At 41.4% G+C, this 16,488-nt stretch overlaps 2 protein-coding genes across 2 annotated transcripts in view; one reads left to right on the forward strand and one right to left on the reverse strand.

Annotated features, from left to right (window-relative positions):
* The window catches only part of col4a2 (collagen type IV alpha 2 chain), a 142,850-nt gene extending 138,507 nt beyond the window's left edge, over positions 1–4,343 (reverse strand). The window contains exons 1-3 of the mRNA XM_062957331.1: positions 4,159–4,343; positions 3,757–3,847; positions 3,533–3,593 (exon numbers count right to left, since the gene is read on the reverse strand). Of these exons, the coding sequence (XP_062813401.1) occupies positions 3,533–3,593; positions 3,757–3,847; positions 4,159–4,258 (252 nt within the window). The 5' untranslated portion in view covers positions 4,259–4,343. The remainder of the gene's footprint in view (positions 1–3,532; positions 3,594–3,756; positions 3,848–4,158) is intronic.
* Positions 4,331–16,488, forward strand: part of col4a1 (collagen type IV alpha 1 chain) — a 133,188-nt gene continuing 121,030 nt past the window's right edge. The window contains exon 1 of the mRNA XM_062957341.1: positions 4,331–4,461. Coding sequence (XP_062813411.1) covers positions 4,372–4,461 — 90 coding nt within the window. The 5' untranslated portion in view covers positions 4,331–4,371. The remainder of the gene's footprint in view (positions 4,462–16,488) is intronic.

Here is a 16,488-nt window from a genome sequence, read left to right on the forward strand (position 1 = left end):
AATTACCCTTGAATCAAAATAACTTCTTGGACAATACTGCACATACAAATTGTAAAGTTAACCGAGTTTGACAGTGTTTATGTCAGAGCAATTAAAGCTTTTTAGCCTTTGCCAAAGAGTTCTGATGCTTCACCAAACTATAACTCCCAGGATTCCATAGCATTAAACATGGCTGATAAAATAGTGTGCAACTACTTTAATTCTACAGTGTAGATGCACACTCAGAATTCTTAGCACCAGTAGTCCATATGCTGATAATTTCCTGACTATGCAAAGCATGCTACATGGAGTTGCCTTTGAAGATGACAAGTAAGCTGCACTAGTGCAAATGTAGCAACCAGTTCTGCTACATCATACCAAAATCATGTAACACTGGTTTTTAAAGGAATTGCAATAATTATCAGTATGTTCTGGTTGAATTTAAGGTGCAGTGATAACATTTAAGGCCTTACATGAAGTTGGACCTTGATAATTGAGTGAACATAGCAAAAAAAAAAGGGGGGGGGGATTTGTTAGAAGAGGAACTACAGCATGCACAGACGCAGTAGACCCTCCCAGTGCCTATTTCACAGGAGGAAACTAATGATTACAACAGCCAAATCATGCGTCCTCCATGAAGCACTCATGCCACAAAAAGTCTCTTCAATTCAGTGATTCCCAACCTTTGGGCATCCAGGTGTTTTGGACTTCAACTTCCAGAAATCCCAGCCAGTTTACCAGCTGTTAGGAACTGTGGAAGCTGAAGTCCAAAAATACCTGGAGGCCCAAAGGTTGGGAACCACTGCTTTAATGGCTACTATTCTCTGTTCTAGTTGCTTGCATATCCCCAATGCACCTGCTAAGATTTCCTCCTGTTACTAGCACAATTGCTTTAAATCAGTGGTTCTCAAGAGGTGTTCCTCCAGGTGTTTTGGACTTCAGTTCCCACAACGCCTAACAGCTGGTAAACTGGCTGAGGATTGCAGGTTGTTGTATGTCTTTCGGGCTGTGTGGCCACGTTCCAGAAGTATTCTCTCCTGACGTTTCGCCCACATCTATGGCAGGCATCCTCAGAGGCTGTGAGGCATGGATAAACTGGGCAAGGAAGGAAAACATATATATCTGTGGAGAGTCCAGGGTGTGACAAGAGTCCTTTGTCAGTTAACGCTGGCTTTCAACTGACAAAGGACTCTTGTCACACCCTGGACTCTCCACAGATATATTTTTCCCTTCCTTGTCCAGTTTATCCATGCCTCACAGCCTCTGAGGATGCCTGTCATAGATGTGGGTAAAACATCAGGAGAGAATACTTCTGGAACATGGACACACAGCCCGAAAAACATACAACAACCCTGTGATCCCGGCCATGAAAGCCTTCGACAACACATTGGCTGAGGATTTCTGGGATATGAAGTCTAAAACACCTGGAGGATCACAGTTTGAGAAACACTCAAATTTTCTTTAAATATTTGTCATCTATTTGCTTTAAATATTTGCTTTAAATATTTGTCATCTATTACTCAATTAGGGGGGGCCTGGTGGCACAGTGCATTAAAGCGTTGAGCTGCTGAACTTGTGGACCAAAAGATGCCAGGTTCAAATCTCGGGAGTGGAATGAGCACCCACTGTTAGCCCCAGCTCCTGCCAACCTAGAAGTTCGAAAACATGCAAATGTGAGTAGATCAATAGGTACCGCTCCAGCGGGGAAGGTAACGGCGCTCCATGCAATCATGCTGGCCACATGACCTTGGAGGTGTCTACGGACAACGCCGGCTCTTCAGCTTAAAAAAGGAGATGAGCACCAACCCCCAGAGTCGGTCACGACTGGACTTAACGTCAGGGGAAAACCTTTATCTTTACCTATTACTCAATTATATATTTCTACTTTACTAGTTTAATTTAACTGAATTAACTGGGAATAATACTGTTTTATTTCTCAGTTCCAGGTAAAATACTCTTCAAACCCCATTAAAACCCACCGTACCTAAGTGGTGGATACACAATCTGTTTTATACCATTTTAAATTCCCATCTGTTCTGTGAGGAAATTAAGTGATAAAAACTTGTCAAATGTTATTTCACTCTGGCTGAGCAGAGTTTTAAACTTGTCTTTTGATCCCAATTTACCTCTATATCCACTTCACCAGGCTGTCTTGACAGAGCAAGTAACTCAACGGCTACGCTTGCTGAGATGCTGATGTAACTATGATATAGGCATGAAGTGATATCCTGTACTCTCCCAGCACAGAACAAAACAAAAATATCATTCAAACCTCCAACATCTACATAATTTTATCTTCAGGAGCAACTTCTTTATGGTTATTTCACATCTAAGGCCCCTTCCACACATTATCTACTTTGAACTGGGATATATGGTTGTGTGGACTCAGATAATCCAGTTCAAGGCAGATATTATGAGTTATTCTGCCTTGATATTCTGGGTTATGTGGCTGTGTGGAAGGGCCCTAAGATTGGAGCTGGATCTACACTGCTCAACATCCCAGGATCTGATACCAGATTATTTGCTTTGAACAGGATTCTATGGGCCCTTGCATTCAGCCACATTTCCCAGAATATCAAGGTAGATAATCCACAATATCTGCTTTAAACTAGGCTATCCACACTACCATATAATCCAGTTTAAAGCAGAACATGTGGGATTTTACACAGCTGTGTGGAAAGGGCCCTGTGTCAACACTGCCATATAATCCAGTTTAATGTGGATTTTATACAACTATGTGGAAGGGGTCTATGAATCTCTGCCGCCAGATAATCTGGGATAAGAAGACGATCTGAGATCAGATCCTGGGATATAGAGCAGTGCAGATCCAACCTGTGTTTACTCTGGCAAACCATGCAGTTTCAGAATTAAGTTCAGCTGTTTTGGACTAGATTATATGGCAACCTAGACCCACACATTCCAGTTCAAGGTAGTTAAACTTAATTCCCAAAACCCCATTTATTTTATTTATGGTGTCAGAAGCAAACTGAGTGTAAAGTTATAATGTATTTTAAAAAACACAAACAAAGCTAAAAATTGACATTATACTATATTTTATTTAACCACAAGTTGGCCACTTGGAGTGCCTCTGGTGTCGCTGTGAGAAGGTTCTCCATTGAGCTTGTGGCAGGGCTCAGGCTGCATTGTAGTAAGTGGCCTGAAACCCCGTGATTTGGAAACACGGAGCTTTTCTACATAGCCATATAACCCAGAACATCAAGGCAGATAATCCACAATGAGAGAAGCCTTCCAGCAGGATGGTAACACATCCAGGCATCACCTGGGCAACGTCCTTGCAGACGGCCGATTCTCTCACACAAGAAGCAATTTGCAGTATGTTCTCTTCTGACACCATTAAAAAATATCCACAATATCTGCTTTGAACTGAGTTATCTGAGTCCACAGTGCCAGTTAATCTGGTTCAATGTGGATTTTATACAGCTGTGTGGAAGGGGCGATAGATCCAGCATCCTTAGATGCGAAAGGATCCCGAAGAAGTTGCTCTTGCGGATAAAACGGCCCCTTCTCCTCGAGAACAAGATGGTTTACTTACAGCGTCCGCTTTGCTACTTAGAAGGACAGCCAGTCCGAGGAGGGCCGCAATGGGTCTTGTCCTGCGGAGAAAAGACAAGGTTTGCATCCCTTCAACGTGCAGCACCAGAGCAGCCCTGCCCCTACGTCGAGGCTCAGGAGATACCGAGTAAGAGGAGGGGGGAAGAAGAGCTCAAGCGGGCGCTTCGAAAGCGGGAGGGCGAGGCCTGCGAGTGCACTGCTTACCGTCCTGCGGGGAAGAGAGGGAGGGAGGCGCGCCTCATAGTAGCCACCGACTTCTGGCTTGCTTCTTTGCTCTGCGGGCGGCCCAGGAAACCTGTGAGGAGGAGGAGGAGGGACGCACAGTGAGATCAAAGCGGACCCTCAGAGGAGCGCAGGCGCCGCTTGCTTGACCCCTTTCCCCGAGGGCGAAAGGCTGGAGGGCGCGCGCCGCCTATAAGACGGGCAGGGAGGGCAACACACAGGTGAGGGAAAGGGCGGGGGCGGCCGCCTTTTCTCTACGGAGAGGGAGGGAGGGCGCGCGAGAAAAACTAGGCAAGAGGGAGGGAGGGCACGCGCGCAGCTCCCTCAGGTGCGCCCAGGGGCTGAGGCGCAAAGTTGGCGAGCGCGCCTTTCTCTCTCTCTCACCTTCACGCCAGCCTCTTCTTTCCCGCCTTCTCCTGCCGGCAGGGCTCCCGCTCAGGTCTTCGAAGAGGGCTGCGGGCTGCGCATCCCTCCTCGGCTCCATTGGGGGGGCGGAGAAAGGGGAGGGGCCGCCGCCGCCGCCCACCCGCGGGCTTGGCCGCGCCGGGGCCTCGCCGGCTTCAGAAGCGCCCGAAGCAGGGACGAGGAGCGGCGAGGATGGACGGCGGGCGCAGGGCGGGGGTCGCGCTCCTCCTGGCAGGGCTGGCGCTCCTCCTGGAGAGGTGCTCGGTGGGCGAGGCGGCGGCGGTGAGTAAAGGAATCTCTCAGCCCTTGGAGGGCTCGCGCTTGGCCTCTTTGCCTCGCTCTCGCGCTCAGGGAACTCCCCCCCCCCTCCAGACGCCGAAGCCCCTCGCGCCAGTCCCTTCGGGCTGCTCCTGGGGACGTCCCTTGGAACAAACCTCCGAAAGGAAGGTCCCACGCTTTGCTGGCCCTACTATTAAAGCGTATTGAGGTCCCTTTCACACAGCTGAATAAAATCCCACATTATCTGTTTTGAACTGGAATATGTGACAGTGCGGACTCAGATAACCCTGGGCCCTTCCACACAGCCATGTAACCAAAATATCAAGGCAGAAAATCCCACAAAAAAAATCCCACATTTTCTGCTTTGAACAGGGATATCTGAGTTCACACTGCCATATATTCCTGTTCAAAGCAAAAAATGTGGGGTTTTTTTATTGTGTTAGCAGGCGACTTGAGAACATACTGTAAGTCGCTTCTGGTGTGAGAGAATTGGCTGTCTACAGAGACGTTGCCCAGGGGACGGCCAGATGTGTTACCATCCTGCTGGGAGGGTTCTCTCATGTCAGCTAAAAGCTGGGAGGCTTTTCTCATGTCCTTCCCTCATGTCAGCTAGAGCTGACAAACAGAAGCTCACCCCATCTCACGGATTTGAACTGGCAACCTTCAGGTCAGCAATCCAACCTTAAGGTCATCATTCCAGCCGGCACAAGGGTTTAACCTATTGTGCCACTGCGGCTCCTGGGATTTTAACACTATGGGATTTTATTCAGCTGTGTGGAAGGGGCCTCTGTTCAAAGCAGATATTGCAGGATTTTCTGCCTTGATATTCTGGGTAATATGACTGTGTGGAGGGGCGCTGAGATGCCCTTCCCATTTACAGATCATGACCCCACACAAGACCCCTTTGGTTAATCAAAAAAATTTAGGGCCCTTCCACACAGCCATATAACCAAGAATGCCAGGGCAGATAATTCAAAATATCTGCATTGAACTGGTTTATCTGAGTCCACACTGTCATATGATCCAGTTCAATGTCGATTTTATACAGCTGTGTGGAAGGGGCCTTAGTGTTTCATGGTTTCTGTACGTCTTCACATGATTAATTTCTACGCTGCCATATCATGTCACACGAATGGAAGGCAAAACCGCAGAATGTATGTAAAATAAGCAATCAAGCATATATTTTTAAAAATTGAAATGAAAGTTTTCTATAAGTCAAACCAAACCCTTGTTGTGTCCCCATACCTTTCACTTTATGTATGTGCCCATATGTATTCTAAGAGTTTGGTTTGGTTTGATGTCTGGTAAAACCGAATTACTGTGTCACAAAAAGATTCATATCTAAAAAGGTATGTTGCCAAAATGAAATGGCTGGAAAGCTCTGATTTATCATATTTACTTGAGTCTAATGCACACCTCAATTTTAAAAACCCCGGAACCAAAAAAAATTGCTGGCGAATGTAATGCGCAGCAGTGAAAGGTTTACTCTTTGTATATAGCCATTAGAGTTGCTTAATGATTAGAATTTCTTCTTTAAGAACAAAAGTGTTAGAATGCCAAAGCTTTCAGCAATTGAAAAGAAACATTGAGTTGCATCTATCCTGTAGAATGAATCCACTTTAACTGCCTTGGTTTAATGCTATGGAATCATGGGGGCTGTAGTTTTACAAGGCCTTGAACCCTCTCTGCCAAAGAATGCTGATATTTCACCAAACTAAAAATCTCAGGATTGCATAGCATTAAGCCCTTTACAGATGAGGTCCCTCAAATAGGATCTCCTGAAGCAGCTTCCCCTGTTGCTTTGGCTTAGCACTAAGATTACTGTATTACACAAATCTAACGCACACCCTGAATTTGGCAAGGTGATTTTGCCCAAAAAGGTGAGTGTTAGATTTGAATAAATACATTATTTTTATTTCCCCTCATCCAGTTGGCCCCTGGTGCATTCTGATTTGTGCATGAGTTAGAGCAGTAGTTCTCAACCTGTGGGTCCCCAGGTGTTTTGGCTGACAACTCCCAGAAATCCCAGGCAGCTTACCAGCTGTTAGGATTTCTGGGAGTTGAAGGCCAAAACACCTGGGGACCCACAGGTTAAGAACCATTGTGCTAGGGGAATTGATATAACTCAATATATTGCTTCAAGGCCCTGAATAGTTTGGGACCCAAGAACTGCCTAAATCTTACACTGCTTTTCCTGAGTCTTTTGAGTCTCCCTTCCCATTTAAAGTTCAATGGGTGGGGACAAAGCCAGGTGGTTTATTTGTTGGGATGTCCTGCACATTAATGTGCCCACCCCAGGATGCCAGATGTTATTGTTCCACAGTAGACACTTTTCTAAGCTTAACACATTTGCTCCACATATTATTAAACCATACTGTTGTTATAGTGGCCCTGATGAGGTTCATCCCTGCATTTACTTTCTATTATATTTTATGTATAATTTTATGTTAATTGTATGAACCATGCTCAGAACTATTTTAAAATTATTATTTTTATTGAATGCCAACATATAAATATATTAAATGCTTAAAACATATTTGGGAACTGCTGCTATCTCTTTCACCAACTGTGTGCTTTCAAGTGACTTTTGATTTATGATTATTGTAAGGCTAATCTATTATGATGGTTTTGTACTGTAGTAAGATTAGTTCAGAGGGGAGTTTGTCTTTGCCTTCCTCTGAGATTAAGGCCTCTTCTACACTGCCATATAATCCAGATTATCAATGCAGATAATCCACATTATCTGTAACTGCTGTGAATTGGTTTATATGAGTCTACACTGCTATATAATCCAGTTCAAAGAAGATAATCTGGATTTTTATGGCAGTGTAGAAGGGGCCTGAGAGAATGTCACTTTCCCAGATCCATCCCATGGCCAAGCAGGGATTTGAACATATATCTGCAGGATTATAAGCCAACACTCAGACCCTGACACCATGCTAGCTCTCTTTTCCTGTAATCAGAAAAATATGTTAATTGGTAAATCAGATGTAAAGTATGATTGATAATTTGTTAGAGGAGAGTCATGGTCAAGTATCTGAAGAAGAGGAAGTTGAGGCCAGACATCTGTTGCTTTTCTCCCACAGGAACCCAGACTACAGGATATAAAACAGCGCATTGGCCATGATCACTGTCACCCTTGGTTTCAGCCAAGTACACTTCAGAGGGCTCGAATTAATACCTCTCTCTATAACCATAATCACATACAACCTCAAATAGGATTAGGTGTAACCATGGGCCCTTCCACACAGCTATATAACCCAGAATATCCACAATATCTGCTTTGAACTGGGTTATCTGAGTCCACACTGTCATATAATCCAGTTCAAAGCAGATAATGTGGGATTTTATTCAGCTGTGTGGAAGGGCCCTTTTTTCATCATATGAATACCATGTACAAAAGTGACAAAGAAACCTTCTTCCTCCAAACATTGTTGAATGACATGATACCTTAGCATTTATCTTCATTTGATGCCATATAATAAACAGATATTGAAGGCAAATTCAAACTTTTTTGACAACCTCACTGCCTCAAACTGGGCAAAATTAAGAATTTTATTAGTCTTTAGTCATTCTTGCTTTGTGATCAATTCACTCTCAAGCTGTCCTTCAGCCTGTTTCATTGCCTGTGGATCTTCTGTAAACCCAATGGAACTATGGCTTCCACGGGACTGGAGTGACAGCATTGATGGATTTTTCTAGCTCACCACTCCACCAGGGTCTCGACTGAATTGCCAGCTTTGCCAAAATCAGATCAATCAGATTCCATTAATTTTAGGTAACAATAATCTTAATTAGTCCTGTAACACAGCAAGGAGATCTGCTAGTGCCATGAGGAATTATTTGATCAATAGAGTGGGACTGTTGATGATACATCCACCAGATCACTCTGTGTCTTCTGCCCATGAGCCAGAAACAGGCCCAGGGTATGTCCAATGTACTGAGACAGCCCCATGCTTTGTCATAGTAGCCATTAGGTTTAGAATGGGTTCTCTGACAGTTCTGGAAGTCTCCATCACTTCCTCTTAGAGCCCTGTGGCCAGATCAGGCAGAGAGGCAAGAGGCTGGGTGGTCAGATCAAAGACACAGAGCCTGTTCTATTTCCTTGGACTGAAAAAAGATACAAACCTTCAAAATGTTGCCAGAGCAGAGCAGGGAGGAAAATACAGACCTCATGGATGACAGCAGTACCAGCCTAATCCATAGGCCCTTCAATCTAATTTAGCATTGCACTAAATATCAGGGTAATGAAAATCCATGATATATTTATATCATGTACCTTTGTAATAAAAAACCATTTGCTGGTAAGTTCTCTGTTATCTGCTTCCATTAATGTAAAGAATAAGACATCTCTGTGTGCCCTTTCCACTCTTTTGTATCAGAGCAATTGATTCCAGCTTATTGCTGGGCTTTATCCTAAGCAATGGAAGAGGAGACACTGAGGCCCCTTCCACACAGCTGAATAAAACCCCGTGTTATCTGCTTTGAACTGAGATATATGGCAGTGTGGACTTGGATAACTCAGTTCAAAGCAGATATTGTGGGTTATTCTGCCTTGATATTTTGGGTTATATGGCTGTATGGAAAGGCCCGGAGTTTGCAAGATCAGTTTTCTTCCCCATCCCCTTCTCATTATAAGTGACTGCTAGCTGCTAACTTTAGCAGAGAGAGGTTCCTGTCTTCCTATGCTGTATTAGGTAATCATGTTGTTGTAGAGACTTAGTGGGATTCCACATACCTTGTTGAGTTGGTATCCATATAAGTATTCTTTGATTTGCAAACAGTTTGGGACAAATTCCATATAAAAATAATATAAAGATTTATGACTTGGATGCATAATTATTGCACTATGGTGATGTTGAAAAGTGCAGAATGTCTGATTCCCTCCTTTTTTTGCTTGGCTTGAGTAAGAAACCCTGGAAAAATCATGCAGATTAAAGAGGATCCATGCTGCAGGAAGAGAGAAGCTTGGTGGAGCTTTGAACCTGTATTCTAGCTCCACTGTTCATTTTATAGACATTGGAATCATAATTTCGCAACATACAGGCTTCCCTGAAAAAGGGCTAAAGACTGATTGAGGGAGGGAAGATATGTCTATGTCTTGGATGACAACTAAGATACAGGTGGAGAGTCAAAGAACTAGAAGGGACTACCATGGTCATCTAGCCCAGCCTCTTGCCATGCAAGAATATACTACTAAAGTACTCCAGAAAGTCAGCTATTCAGCTTCTGTTTAAATACCTTCAGAAAAGGAAAGTTTTCCACACTCCAAGTCTATTCCAACATCAAATCCATTTGGATCATATCCTAATCTCCAGAGCAGCCGATAATAGGCTTGCACTATCTTTTACATGGCATCACCTCAGACTGTTAAATCACCTCTGTCCTTTCTTCTCCAGGCTAAACATGCCCAGATCCTTAAATTATTTTTCAAAGGGATTGGTTTCTAGACCATTTATCATCTTTATTCTCCCCTGAACAACTTTCAACTTGTCAATATTCTTCTTGAACTGTGATGCCAATACTTTGGACACAGTATTCCAGGTGAGGTGTTGACCAAAACAGAATAGAGTAGTACTGTTACTTCCCATGATCTGGATGCTGTACTTTTGATGCAGCTTAGCACAGCATTAGCTTTTTTGGCTGCCACATTGACATATAGTTAGCATGTGGTCCTCTGAGACTCAAGATGCTTTTCACATGTACTTTGGCCAAGCCAGGTGGTATTTATGTATTTCATTTTTTCCTGCTGAAAAGCAATACTGTACATTGTTATGTACCTTCATATCAATTCTGACTTATGGCAACCCTCTTGTGTTAAGATTTATTCAGAGGAGGTTGTTATTTCCCTACACGTATTGAAAAGGTATAACTTGCCCAAGGTCACCCAGTAGCTTTAAATCTCTTGTCTCCCTGAGTCCTAGTTCAGCACTCAAATCACTGTATCATTCAGAGTATTTTAAATGTAATAACTATATTTATCCCTGTTCAGTTTTATTTTCATAGTTCTGACCTAGCTTTCCAATTTGTTATATTCACTTTGAACTCGGATAGTTTCCTATGGGATATTAGCTATCCCTCTTAATTTAATATTCCTTCATCCACTAATTTCTAAAGTAGTTGAAAAATATTGGGCCCAGTCACTCCTCCTCAATAAGCACTCCTTTACATCAGTAAGTTAATCAGTCACAAATCCAGCTAGCAGTAGCACTGCCTATCCCATATTTATTTATTTGTCTGCAAGACTGTCGTGGAGGATCTTTTCAAAGCTGTACTGAAATTAAAATATACTATATTTACAGCACTCCCCTTGTCTACTGATCTTGTAACTATGAAAAGACCCATGCTGATTCTTAGTAATTACAACATTCCTGCTCAGAGGCTGACAAATCATCTTCTCTAGAATAAAATTATCTGTGTTGAATGCCTGCAATGAAGCTAGCGAGTTTTCTTCATTTCTACACTACATCTATGCAGTGGTCAGTTTCTGAATGGTTACAGATTTTCCTAATACCGGGTCCAAGGTGGATCCCCTATAGCATTTTATTACTGCTTACATTTTTTCTAATAGAAAATATCATTGCCATAGCCATTCTCATTTGAACCTGTAGTAAAGAATAGAGTGCTTGCAGGAGAGATGACAGAAGTTTTTTGTAGTGGTGGTAGCCTGAGAATCTGGATATTTTTACCATTGTGCCTATTGCTTTTCTGACCCAGATGCTAGAATGGGTGGTGACTGCTCAATAGCAAATCCTTCTGAAAGGCCTTGATTATCTGGACTCATTTTATTCTGAGTTTTAGTCTGAATTTGAGACACTATTATTTGTGCCACAGGAAAAACTCTCCTAATCCTTTCAGAAACTCTCTATCACTAGCCATGGTGTTGTCCTCTGAAGATAGGCAAAGAGAATTTTTTACTATTATGGTATTGCAAATTAAATATTTATGAATCATCAACTACAGAACCACCAGCAGGCAAAGCACTGTGGTGGTTTTGCGCCTACCTCCCAAACTCTGAGCATCTCTGCAGAATTTCTATCAGATATCTGATCTGTATTGTGGCCACTGTGGCCTCAAGGGTTATTTAACATCTTCATGAGGACAATGTAGTACAGTTGTCTTAGAATATAAGATATTGTTAGAATGCAGGGAGACCCAACTTTGGCATTTATTTCCTTATCTAGGAGAGATTACTTGTCTCATGGAGAGGTGGAGAAGAAATACAAATATTATTATTTAATGTGAATTTAGATAATATTTTACTTCTATGTTTGCGTAAAATATTTGAAGCAGGAAGCTATGTAGTCAGGGGTGGGAAGGAATAAATTTTCAGAGGTTAGAAAAATTGTGAAAAGCTATGAAATAAACCTTTTGTTGAAAGCTTTTTTAAAAAAGAAAAACAAAATTCCATCCATTTATCAATCTACTGAGAGCCAGATTGAAATGCTGTGTTTTTGCAATGCTTTAATGCTGGGGTGGTCTACTAGGAGCCCTACCAAATGTTGCTGGATTTTGGCTTCCAATAGTCTTAACATAGTATAACCAACTCCCCATATGATGAGGGCAGTACAGTCTGACAGTATATGTAGGGCTGCAATTTATCACCCTGTTGTAGTAAGAAGAGAGAATTAAGTGACTTGGCAGTAATCTGAAAGTCTAGGGCAAAGGAGAGAGGGAAGAATCTTAAGAAAAAATCCAAAGCTTCTGCTCCATCAACAGGATGGATGGATGCATTTGTTACTCTGCCAGAATTGAGGCAGTGATATTTAAGTTATTTGTTCCCTCTAAAAAGGAAGCGTCATTTTTCCTGGAAACTTTGTTTGTTGTAACCCTGTGTTTGTGATAGTTTTATGTTGGGGGGAATGCCAGAAAATAGCCACTAGAACATTCTTAGCGCAGACGGCAGCACTGTTGATGACTCTACTTGACTTCAGTTGTTATAGTTTTGAACACAACGCTCTCTCCAAATAAAGAGTTGCTGGAGTTTATGATGTCTCTTTTGTACAAAACTTGTGCATAACAGTTTTCTGAATAAATCAAATTAAAAGTTCTGAGGATTTTTACTTTGTGTGGAATGCGACCCCAAGAACTAGGCACACACAAGGATGTGTTATTGTGCTGTGTGGTATGTTTGCTTACTTCTCACATCCCATCCTTAAAAAATATTGTTGTGGATTGGACATGCCTGGTTCAGGCTCTGCACTGATTCACTTGATCAGGATTGGGCAAATGGTAGGTCTAGATCTACTGGGAGACTTCTGGGTGGTTGGTAGTATGCCAGTAAGAATATCTGACTGCCAAAAAAAGCAGGAGCCACCAAAAAAAATTGAAGCTCCACCCAAATTTATACTGCTGAATGCTAAGAAGCCTTGGAGTAATCAGAAATAGATTTGTGTATGAACTCCACCCAGTTCTTGTGCTCAAAACAAAGTCCTGGGCCAGAAATTGTCTTTATCGGGCTCAAGTTGATGGATCATGGGATTCTTGAAAAAGACAGAAGTGGATCTTCCCCTCAGAAGATCCACTCCATCCTTCAACTTCACAGAGATAAGAAAGCTAGTAGAAAAAGTTGGTGTATTTAGTTAATTTTAATAAGCTTTTACATTGGAAAGTAGAATGAGCTGTGATATCGCTGTTAAATTATCAATTTAAATTCAAAATAAATACCTGCATTAAAAGTTTTACCAGAATGAAGCTGAAAAAAAATGTCATCCTTGATTTCACTGCCAGCATTGACAATAGTGAGGGAAGTTGCAACCCATCAACATCTAGAGGACAATAAGTTACACTTAGTATTTTTTTTTCACTTCCATTTGAAGCTACTCTCTGTAGCAAAAAGGTGGCTGAAGAATCACTTCAACTCTTTAGTCACTCAGTTGTACAGATATTTGTTGCACAAAAACCGTTTGTTGTTACAGTGGCTTTCAAAATTCACTTCTCCTGCCTGTGTCATAAATGTCATCTCAACTAGCTGTGCTGGTATTTGCATAGTTGTTCTGCTTCAGAACATGTAGACTTGCCTAAGCAACTCCCTGCAGTCTGAAAATTTCCTGTGGAAGGTTGCCATTCAGGAACTTTGAAGGACTACAGGAATGGGTGGATCAGAGGTATGGTACGCTGGACCAGACGTCCATCCTGGCTTACATTTGTATTTCCTGTATATCGAAAGAGATGCCCCAAAGAGTATAAATAAATGATCTCATGGTAGGTTTGAAGTTTTAACAATTGTACCAAAATTAATCTAGTAATAAGCATGTTTATACTTTATGTTGTCTCAGCAAACACAGATGTTTAAAATAAAATTGGCTGTGCCTTTATGAAAAAATGATATAATTTTACATATCTCTTTTCATTGAGATATATTAGATGTACCAGGTTATGCCTTCTTATTTTCTGTATTCCTTTGCTATTTTCCTTTTTCAATCTTCAAAATATTTATTATCAAAACATAGAAGCCATTGATTTCAAGAACCCTTCACCACCACAACTTAACTTACAATATGTATAAATGATCTTTTGACATAGGTTTTCTTTTAGAATGATCAGAGTGTCTTTACTGGAAATTTCTTGTTTAGGCCAGGACACTGACTCCCTTTCACAATCAAGTAAATAATGTAGTTGAAAAGTAGATCATTTAAGACAGGGGTGGCCAAATAATTGCCCATAGACATGATCTATGCCATAATTGTATCTGATCCTAGGTTACATTCTCAAAATTTAATCAAGGTCAGATAAATATAGACATGGTTGCATATGGTCCAACGAAAAATTGTTTTCAAAGTGGTCTGTGAAATAAATGAGGTAATATGTTAGCTTTATAATCCCCAAATTATCTGCAGTTCAGATTTTAATCCAAGATGTAGAAGAATTTGCTTTGATTTTCTCCAGTTTCTGGGCTGAGACCCTGTGGCCGATGGGAAGCCAAAGTTAGGAAGGAGTGCCTCTTCCCCTTTCCCTCTCCTTCCTTGTGTACACAGCTGGGGGGTATCTCCCTTGCTTCCTTCTCTGTGCTTCCTGTAGCTTGTCACTGCAGCTGGAGCAGCTCTGTCAATAGTATTCCAGCAAATTGAGGTGGAAGGCAAGGTGGTCTCAGAGGATCGATGGACGAAAGGAGCTGGTTAAAGAAGTGTACTTGGCTTTAGCAGCTTGGCTTTCTGGCTAGTCAGCCAGTCCAAACATTTATAGAAGCTCCAGCAGCCTTTCTCCTTTTTTCTCAAGAATCTAGCTGTAGGCATAATTCATTTATACTAACCTGATAGTCATCAGGAAAACAGAGAGGGTCAGTACCACTTATTGCTTATATTACCTATGTCTAATTCTCCTTCTCATCTGACAGGACATCAGTATTAATTCCTTGGAAAGAAACTACAAGCCTTCTTGGTAATGCAACCAGGAGTGTGTGTTTCATTTGGAGGAGGAGACAGTCACCTTGGGGACTGAATGTGGTTGATAGACAGGGATTTGCTAGATTGTTGGTAGTGGCAATCTTAAATATTGCTGTTGTGAGTTGGACATGATAGAAGCCAATTCTGAACTCCCTGGAGAGAAAACGGGTTGGACTTAGAGAATGTGCGGGCCTGGTTTTTCCTAGGAGAACTTCCATGTATTGCCTTGGATGGTGTTATAACACCTGCCTCGAGGAGAATTTATGCTTGAGCCCTTGAGAGGAGTATATTTAAGCTTTCATTGGCCTCAGGATAATTCATACTGGTGCTGTTTTCATGTCCTGTTGGTTACAATACCCTGTTTTGAACCTCCCCATGTCAGAACTTATCAATGGAGGAAACACCTACATGGCTGGAGAATGTGGAGTTTTCCCTCACACTTCAGAACTCCCTTACTAAACTTGATGTTTCTTTCAGAAGTGAGAAACATCTTGTGGCTGCTCAGCAGCCATTTCTGAATTGAATGGTTCCTTGGAACATTTATATCTCTGAAACACTAGTTTAATGCATATTTGAATGGAAGGCAGCTCTATTAAGCAAAATGTAAATAATATTTGGAGGACCAGTTAAAGAATACTACTGGAAAAATTGTGGAAAGGAAACTGGCACAAATTTGGAAAGCCATTTACATGGTTGGGAATCATATAGTTCCCCAGAATTTGTGGGCAAGCAACTCCCCGTTTGCCGTACCATTAGCTATGCAGACTAGAAATGACAAAAATTTCAGTCCTACAGTATTTGGAAGTCAATATAATTTGCATTCTGCTCTATTCTCTGATTTTTATAGCAGTGTGTCTGATGAATTTCATGTCCTTCCTTTATTCATGTCATTCCCATATGGCATATTATATTGTATATTGTTGCACCTAACAGAAATAAACCTACATATTAAAATATTAAAATATTTCACTTTACATATTCTTGTATCTGGTTAGATTAAGATTTTCCCAGAATGTTCCATAGGATTGTACTGTATATACAGCAGTTCGTCATGATTGCAATTGGTGTAATTAATTATGTTATCTTTTGCACAATAAAAAGTATCTTCATTTGGTTGGTTTATCAGGAAACAATTGTTTAGTTAGATTTTCCATAAAAAAAGTTCCAGGATCTTTGTTCTCGTTTTTTTGAAAAAATAATTTTGGGTTAATTGTCCAGTTTGCTGTAATTTCAGATTATACTACTTCCCAGAAAAAGATAACTATGTATTTATCCAATAAAAATATTATGGCTTTAAAAACAGAGAAGATTCCAAGACTGGATATTAGTTCTATTCATTATTTTGTTACTTGGCTAGAGTTATTAAGCATTTTGGTCAAGACAGGTTTTACAATCACGCATTTCCACCCAGTGCTGCAGCTAGCAATTTAGATCTCGGACTTAATGATTTGGCAATATGAGCAAAACACGTAATGAACATTTATTCCCCTAATCCTCATTCCACACTTCACAACTGGTATGTAGCTGCTTTTCTAAAACACTAGAAGAAAATGAACCATGTTATTAGTTTTGCAACTCAGATTACACATTGTATTACCATTTATATTGGTAAAATGAGTATCAATGGCTAGCCATACGTTGGAAG

Source organism: Anolis carolinensis, chromosome 1 (assembly GCF_035594765.1).
Source record: "Anolis carolinensis isolate JA03-04 chromosome 1, rAnoCar3.1.pri, whole genome shotgun sequence".
Lineage (NCBI taxonomy): Eukaryota > Metazoa > Chordata > Lepidosauria > Squamata > Dactyloidae > Anolis > Anolis carolinensis.